The sequence below is a fragment of the Triticum dicoccoides genome, chromosome 6B, assembly GCF_002162155.2.
Source record: "Triticum dicoccoides isolate Atlit2015 ecotype Zavitan chromosome 6B, WEW_v2.0, whole genome shotgun sequence".
Lineage (NCBI taxonomy): Eukaryota > Viridiplantae > Streptophyta > Magnoliopsida > Poales > Poaceae > Triticum > Triticum dicoccoides.
The window spans coordinates 43558093-43566837 of NC_041391.1; the positions used below are offsets into that span (position 1 = coordinate 43558093).

The 8745-nt window shown below is 43.2% G+C and overlaps 2 protein-coding genes across 2 annotated transcripts; both read left to right on the forward strand.

Annotated features, from left to right (window-relative positions):
- Positions 1-791: 791 nt before the first annotated feature.
- Positions 792-4020, forward strand: LOC119325716 (receptor-like protein EIX1). The gene has a single exon (XM_037599449.1). The coding sequence runs from the start codon at positions 1110-1112 to the stop codon at positions 3951-3953; it is 2844 nt and encodes a 947-aa protein (XP_037455346.1). The 5' UTR covers positions 792-1109; the 3' UTR covers positions 3954-4020.
- A 1410-nt stretch (positions 4021-5430) lies between these two features.
- Positions 5431-8650, forward strand: LOC119324834 (receptor-like protein EIX1). The gene has a single exon (XM_037598602.1). It carries the CDS (start codon positions 5431-5433, stop codon positions 8248-8250), a length of 2820 nt encoding a protein of 939 aa, XP_037454499.1. The 3' UTR covers positions 8251-8650.
- Positions 8651-8745: the final 95 nt, after the last annotated feature.

An 8745-nucleotide genomic window follows, 5' to 3' on the forward strand; every position in this document is an offset into this window, starting at 1 on the left:
CGGAGGACCCAAGACGGCCGTCAAGCCCGGTAGGGATGCGGAGGAGGAGGATGGCGGTGCTGGAGCGGGTCGGCATCGCGCGTGGGGGGAGCTCGTCCAGCGGGTCGCCGACAGCCCGCTCGACGGCGTCTTCCGACCTCGTCACCGACGCCATCGCCCTCGAGGTCACAAGGTCCTCTCCATCCTCCACCATTCCTTTGCTGGCAAGCAGGAGCCTCGCTCTCTTGCTGTGTTTCCGGTGGACGCACACACGCACGCAAGCTGCTCGAGCAAATGACCATAAGAAGAAACAGAGCAGCAGCAGAGCAGCGCACAGGTTTGTTCTCCAGGCAACCAATACCCATCGTTTTTCTTCTCAGTTCACAACGGATGCAAACTTTGCTTTCGGTGAGTTACATAAATTTACACAGATGGATGGGGATTCATCATTTACCCACACAGATGGATGGGGAGTGGCTTCGCCCGACGTCCCAAGGTTGGAACTTCTTTCTGGTCAAACTTAATTTGGACCTTAGTAGTGGGATTCATCAGTCACATCCCAAATATTATAGAAATCAAGCACTCGTAGCTGCACCCAGCTTCACATTGCTGACCAGTGGCTTTGAATTCCAAGCACCAGAGTCCTTGTTAGTGTGCCACCAGACCAGAGCTAACATAAATATCGACACCAGACCTAACTTGTTTGTGACCAATGGAATCCATCAGTTGTTTTTATATAAGAGCACACATCAACATCGGACATATACATTATAGTATAATTCCTAGAATGCTTACAATCAGGATTGCTACTAACCAAAACATTGTGCATATTTTTCTTCATTACAAACAAACTGCTCTGATTAATTATATGCAACTTCACTCTCCAGTTGCTTTAATCAAATCCCAAGCCTGCTACATCAAATTCCAAAACGGACAAGAGAGAAACTCCATAAGCATGGATACAAGCCTGCAGGCCCTTATTGGTCTGCTCCCTCAACTTCACTCTCCGGCTGCTTTAATTAAACAGCAGCTAGCGACTTTTATCTTGGCAGGCAACACCAAGAGTTTGATTACATATATGTCATGTATGTATACCATGGGGTATCCTACACCAAGAAGAACACATATTCATGGCAAAAGCAGCCATGGACACGCTTCAATTAGCCTGCATCCAGATAGCCATAGCCTTGCTCTTGTTCACTCAAGCCAAGAGCACCACAGAGGACACATCTGCCCTGCGTCCAAATGATACGGTCACCAGCTGTATTGCCGGTGAGAGGTCTGCCCTTCTCGCCTTCAGGGCAGGTCTATCAGACCCCGCCAACCTCCTTCCGTCATGGAAGGGTGATGACTGCTGCCAATGGAAGGGAGTCTACTGCAGCAACAGAACCGGCCATGTTGTCAGGCTCGATCTCCAAGGAACTGATTGTGAACTCGGTCATCACAGTACACATGTGTTAGCAGGAAACATAAGCCCCTCATTGCTTGGTTTAAAACATTTATGGTATCTCGATCTCAGCTGCAACAGATTCGATAAGATACCGGAGTTCATGGGTTCTCTCCATAAGTTGCGTTATCTCGACCTATCATGGTCACAGTTCATTGGAAGGATACCATCAGAGCTGGGTAATCTCTCCAACTTGCGATACTTAAATCTTGGGTTCTCCTCATACGGTATTTTTGATTATTCTTTCCATAATGGCACATACTCCACAGATATCACGTGGTTGTCACGGTTAACTTCCCTTGAGTACCTGAATATGGACCACGTGAACCTTAGAACAATTGTTAACTGGCTTCCATTGGTGAACATGCTTCCAACTCTGAAAGTTCTTACTCTTTCCTCTTGCCAGCTTAGAACTAACCCTGATTCTCTTCAGCTGTCAAATCTGACATCGCTTCAAACACTAGATCTTTCAGACAACCACTTCCATAAGCGTAGCACGCCCAACTGGTTTTGGGATTTAACCAGCCTCATGCATCTAGACATCTCGTTCAATGGTTTCTATGGCCCGTTTCCAGAAAAGATAGGTAATATGACTTCCATTCTGGAGCTTGATTTATCATATAATAATCTTGTGGGCATGATACCATCCAATATGAAGAGCCTATGTAATTTGGAGACATTGGCTGCTTCCGGGAACAATATGAACGGGAGTATAACAGAATTATTCCATCGATTACCCCGTTGTTCATGGAATAAACTACAAGACTTGTTTGTACTAGAGAGTAATCTGACTGGAAGTCTGCCATCTAGACCGGTACAAAGATTAAGCAACCTGAGCCAGCTGTATCTCGCTGAAAACAGTCTCACTGGTCACGTGCCACTGTGGATAGGAAAGCTCAGAAAGCTAACAAGTTTGGTCCTTTTCTCCAACAACCTGGATGGGGTCATCCATGAAGGCCATTTATCACGTCTAGAGATGTTAGAAGAATTGGTATTGTCAGACAACTCCATAGCCATCGCAGTGAGTCCAACTTGGGTTCCTCCTTTCAGTCTTACAACAGTTAACCTTCGGTCTTGCCAGCTAGGACCTAAATTTCCAACATGGCTTAGATGGCAGACACAGGTAACGAGTCTTGATATATCAAACACAAGCATAAATGATATAATACCGGATTGGTTTTGGACAACAGCTTCCTCAGTATATTTTCTGAATATCCAAAATAATCAGATTACAGGATTCCTACCATCAACAATGGAATTTCTGAGAGCAAGACAAATGGATTTCAGTTCTAACCAGCTTGGTGGTCTAATACCTAAGCTTCCCATCAATATAAAAGGCCTGGATCTTAGTCAGAACAGTTTTGTTGGCCCACTACCAATAGACTTTGGAGCACCAAGACTTCAAACACTTCTTCTATATAACAATATGATCTCTGGCGCCATTCCTTCTTCTTTGTGCAAGTTGCGATCATTGCGGCAATTAGATCTATCAAGAAATAATCTCAATGGGTCAATTACTGATTGCCTAGTCAATGAGTCCAGCACAAACATGACAGATCTGAGTATCACTAATCTAAGCTTAAGAAACAACAACCTCTCGGGTGCATTTCCATTGCTGCTGCAGAAATGTACACGACTAATATTTCTTGATCTCAGCAATAATCAGTTCTCTGGGACTTTACCAGCATGGATTGGGGAGAAGCTACTGTCTTTGTCATTCTTACGACTGAGATCTAATATGTTTCATGGTCACATTCCAGTCGAGCTTACGAAGCTTGTTAATCTACAATATTTGGACCTTGCGTACAACAATATATCAGGGAGCATACCGAGATCTATTGGTAATTGCACAGGCATGACACAAACAAGAGGCAACTCTGATAATCTTCGGTATGCCTTCAATTATATATCCGGGATTGATGACAATTTACTAGTTGTCTACACTGAGAATTTTACAGTTCTCATGAAAGGTCAAGAGAGACTATATACAGGAGAAATTATATATATGGTGAACCTTGATTTATCTTGTAACAACCTTACCGGAGAGATTCCCGAAGAAATCAGCACTCTTATAGAATTGAAGAACCTGAACTTATCATGGAACAACTTCAATGGAAAAATCCCTGAGAATGTTGGTGCATTAATGCAAGTGGAGTCACTCGACTTATCGCACAACGGTTTGTCTGGTGAAATCCCTTCAAGCTTATCGGCACTCACGTCACTGAGTCGCCTGAACCTTTCTTACAACAATCTGAGAGGAAAGATACCAACTGGAAATCAACTGCAAACACTCGAAGACCCAGCATCTATTTATATTGGCAACCCCGGCCTCTGCGGTCCTCCTCTCTCTGTAAATTGTTCGTCACAGCCCGATCCAATTCCAGGAGGAAACCATGGAGATGCAAGTGACGACTTGGTTTCCTTTTTCCTCGCCATGGGCTCTGGATATGTGATGGGTCTCTGGGTGGTCTTCTGTACATTCTTGTTCAAGAGGAGATGGAGAGTTTCGTGGTACTCTGCTCTGTGACAGCCTGTATGATTGGGTTTATGTGCATGTGGCTGTTACCTGGGCTTCCTTGAGAGGTAAAATTAATGGTTAGGAGCTGAGGTGAGATTACCAGCACTGGTTCTTGGTTTGCTCTCATGTAATTCAATAAATGCTTTTGAGATTTATCATGAAGGTATCAATATTGATGTTCAGGTATTGTACTAGAAATAATCAGGATATGTATTAAGCTGCATGCCATCCACTGAGAGTGGTATGCTGTTTTTCGTATTGTACTAGAACCAGCACTGGTTGTTCTTGGTTTGCTCTAGACATGTATTTTGATATAATCTGGAGATTTATCATGAATGTATCAATTGTTATTCCAGTGTATTGTACTGGAACAAGTCACGCATATATATGTATTCTGGGTGCATTGTATTGGAACTAGTCATGCACATGTATGAATTCTAGGTGCATATATACCATCGACTGAGTATATATTATGTGTTTTGTATGCGCTTTGTTGTTGGTGCTTTTCTTTTTATGATAATTTATGGTTCTTTTCCATGTGCTTTTACCCCATGGTAAATATTAATACCTTGGGCAAACTCAAATGGCAAAGATATATAAGGAGGATGAGACCGGTGATGGCAAGGAAGATGATAACATGGCCGGTGATGAAGCTGATTCTGATTTTGTTCTGGCCTGGAAGATGTTCGATTCTGCAAGAGCAATAGGAGAGAAAATCGAAGTCCTTGCTCTAGCTGAGGTCTCCATGTAGGAGGTGGTCTCTGTTTTGTTTGTTTTGTCCTGTATGTAACCGTTTGATGGTTTTTATACTCATGTCACCGTATCCGATTTACAGATGAAGTAGACTGCTTGCTGGATTACCACTTCAAAGGTTCAGTTGTCTGCCTCTGCTTTATAGTAGTATAAAGCAGCATATTTGCCACCCAAGTGTTTGTTGGGTTTTGGGACTAAATTTTGTCCAGGTAGTCTGAAGATCTAAGTGTCTAGGGGTGTCATACTTATTTTGTGATACTTGCATGGTTTCAGTTGATTTGAGTGACAAATGTCAATCCTTGGCACCACTCCACTCTCCAATGGCTGCAATTAAATTCCAAGCTTTAGGAAGACCTGGTCGGTCTGCTACCTCTGGTCCCAAACGGTATAACAGAGACAAGGCAAAAGCAGAATAGCGACCAGTGACCTTCTCATGCAAATGACGGGTGTTAACGTTTACACGTAGCACAGGTCATGTTCCTGTGTACAAACGACAATCAGTCATATGAAATTTCGCCTCAGATGTCACTGTAAGCAGTTAACCATCGTTGAAAATTCAACAGTCAGGACACCAAGAATTGTTCTCTTTTTTTCTGGTCGAGGTGGCACCAGGAGTTGGAACTACATATACTATATCACACATACATGGGGTGTCCTGCACCAAGAAAAACATATATCCAACCCTCAGAAGGAGGAAGAAGAAGAAAATCATACATCCATGGCAAAAGCACCCATGGACATGCTTCAGCTCTCCTGCATCCAAATAGCCATAGCCTTCCTCTTGTTCACTCAAGCCAAGAGCACTACAGAGGAGACATCTCTTCTGCATCCAAACGATACGAACACCACCTGTATCTCCAATGAGAGGTCTGCCCTTCTCACCTTCAGGGCAGGTCTATCAGACCCTGCCAACCTCCTTTCGTCATGGAAGGATCATGACTGCTGCCGATGGAAGGGCGTCTATTGCCGCAACAGAAACAGCCATGTTGTCAGGCTGGATCTGCAAGGCACTTATTGCAAAAGCGGCGATAGGACGCAGGTGCTAGCAGGCAATATAAGCTCCTCATTGCTTGATTTACAGCATCTGCGGTATCTCGATCTCAGTTGCAACAGCTTCGACAAGATACAAATACCGGAGTTCATGGGTTCTCTCCATAAGTTGAGATATCTCGACCTATCATGGTCACAGTTCATTGGAAGGATACCGCCGCAGCTCGGTAATCTCTCCAACTTAAGATACTTAAATCTTAGAACCGAATATTATGAGAGTTATGATTATTCTTTCCATCATGGAACATACTCCACTGATATCACATGGTTGTCACGGTTAACTTCCCTTGAGCACCTAGATATGACTGAAGTGAACCTCAGTACAATTGCTCACTGGCTTCCCGTGGTGAACATGCTTCCAACTCTGAAAGTTCTTCGCCTTCCCCTTTGCCAGCTTAGAAGTAGCCCTGATTCTCTTCTGCTCCCAAATCTGTCATCTCTTGAAACACTAGACTTTTCAGGCAACCACCTTCATAAACGTAGTGCACCCAACTGGTTTTGGGATTTAACTGGCCTCAAGAATCTAGATATCTCGTTCAATGATTTCTATGGACCGTTTCCGGATGAGATAGGTAATATGACCTCCATTGTGGAGCTTGATTTAGCAGCAAACAACCTTGTGGGCATGATACCATCCAACTTAAAGAACCTATGTAATCTGGAGAGATTCGTTTCTTTCATGAACAATATCAACGGGAGTATAACAGAGTTATTCCATCGATTACCCAGCTGTTCACAGAATAAACTACAAAAGTTGTTTCTACCATATAGCAATCTGACTGGAAGCCTGCCGACTACACTAGTAGAGCCCTTGAGAAACCTGAGCTGGATGGATCTCAGTGATAACAAACTCAATGGTCATGTGCCGGTGTGGATAGGAGAGCTCACACAGCTAACAACCTTGGTGCTTAACTCTAATAACCTGGACGGGGTCATGCATGAAGGCCATTTATCACGTCTAGCTATGTTAGAGGAATTGACATTGTCAGACAACTCCATTGCCATCACAGTGAGTCCAACTTGGGTTCCTCCTTTCAGCCTAAATTGGATTGGACTTCGGTCATGCCAGCTAGGGCCTAAATTCCCAATGTGGCTTAGATGGCAAGCACCCGTACGGAGTCTTGATATATCAAACGCAAGAATAAATGACATGGTACCAGGTTGGTTTTGGATAGCAACTTCCTCAGCAGACTATCTGAATATTCGAAATAATCAGATTACAGGAGCGCTCCCATCAACAATGGAATTTATGAGAGCAGAGGTAATGGATTTCAGTTCTAACCAGCTTCGTGGTCCAATACCTAAACTTCCCATCAATCTAACCGACCTGGATCTCAGTCGGAACAATCTAGTTGGGCCACTACCATTAGACTTTGGGGCGCCAGGGCTTGAAACACTAGTTCTATATAACAACATGATCTCTGGGGCCATTCCATCTTCTTTGTGCAGATTGCGATCATTGTGGTTGTTAGATCTATCAAGAAATAACCTCAATGAATCAATTACCGATTGCCTAGTCAACAAGTCCAGCACAAACATGACAGATCTGACTCTGAGCATCGTTAATCTAAGCTTGAGAAACAACAACCTCTCTGGTGAATTTCCTTCACTTCTCCAGAAATGTCCACAACTCATCTTTCTTGATCTTGGATATAATCAATTCTTTGGGACTTTACCAGCATGGATTGGGGAGAAGCTATCATCTTTGTCATTCTTACGACTGAGATCCAATATGTTTCATGGTCAAATTCCAGTCGAGCTTACGAAGCTTGTTGATCTTCAGTATCTGGACCTTGCATACAATAATTTATCAGGGAGCATACCGAGATCTATTGTTAATTGTACAGGCATGACACAAACAAGAGACAACTTTGATGATCTTCAGAATGCGTTAACTTCTGGAAGAGAGTATGGTGAAAATCAAGCAGTTGACTATGCTGAGAATTTCACGATACTCATGAAAGGTCAAGAGAGACTATATACAGGAGAAATCATATATATGGTGAATCTTGATTTATCTTGTAACAATATTACCGGAGAGATCCCTGCAGAAATTGGTGCTCTTGTAGCATTGAAAAACCTGAACTTATCATGGAACAACTTCAGCAGAAAAATCCCTGAGAATATTGGCGCCTTAATTCAAGTGGAGTCACTTGACCTATCACACAATGATTTGTCTGGTGAAATCCCTTCAAGCTTATCGGCTCTCACGTCACTGAGTCGCTTGAACCTGTCCTACAACAATCTGAGAGGAAAGATACCAACAGGAAATCAACTGCAAACACTCGAAGACCCAGAATCTATTTATATCGGCAACCCGGGCCTTTGTGGCCCTCCACTATCGTGGAATTGTTCAGAGCCTGAGCCAGTTCCGTCTACTCGAGACCGAGAGCACCAGGAACATGGACTCAGCGACATGGTTTTGCTTTTGTTCCTCATAGGTTCTGGATATGTGATGGGTCTATGGGTGGTCTTCTGCACCTTCTTGTTCAAGAGAAGATAGAGTGCTGCTTGGTACTTGCTCTGTGATAGCCTGTATGACTGGGTTTATCTACAAGTGGCTGTTACCTAGGCTTCCTTGAGAGGTAAAATTAATGGATAGAAGCTGAGATGAGATGACCATCAACTGGTTATTGGTTTGCTCTCATGTAATGCTTTTGAGATTTATCATGAATGTATCAATCAATGTTTAGGTATTGTACTAGAACTAGTCAGTATATGTATTCAAGGCGCATTCCATCGACTGAGATTGGTATGCTGCTTTTCGTATTGTACTAGAACCAGCATTGGTTCTTGGTTTGATATACTCTGGAGATTTATCATGAATGTATCAATCGATATTCCAGTGTATTGTACTGGAACAAGTCATGCGCATGTATGTATTCTAGGTGCACTGTATTGGAACTAGCCATGCACATGTATGAATTCTAGCCATGCACATGTTCTTCAGCTCTCTTCGATTATTTGGTTTTGGCCTGACCATTGTCGAATTGTCGAA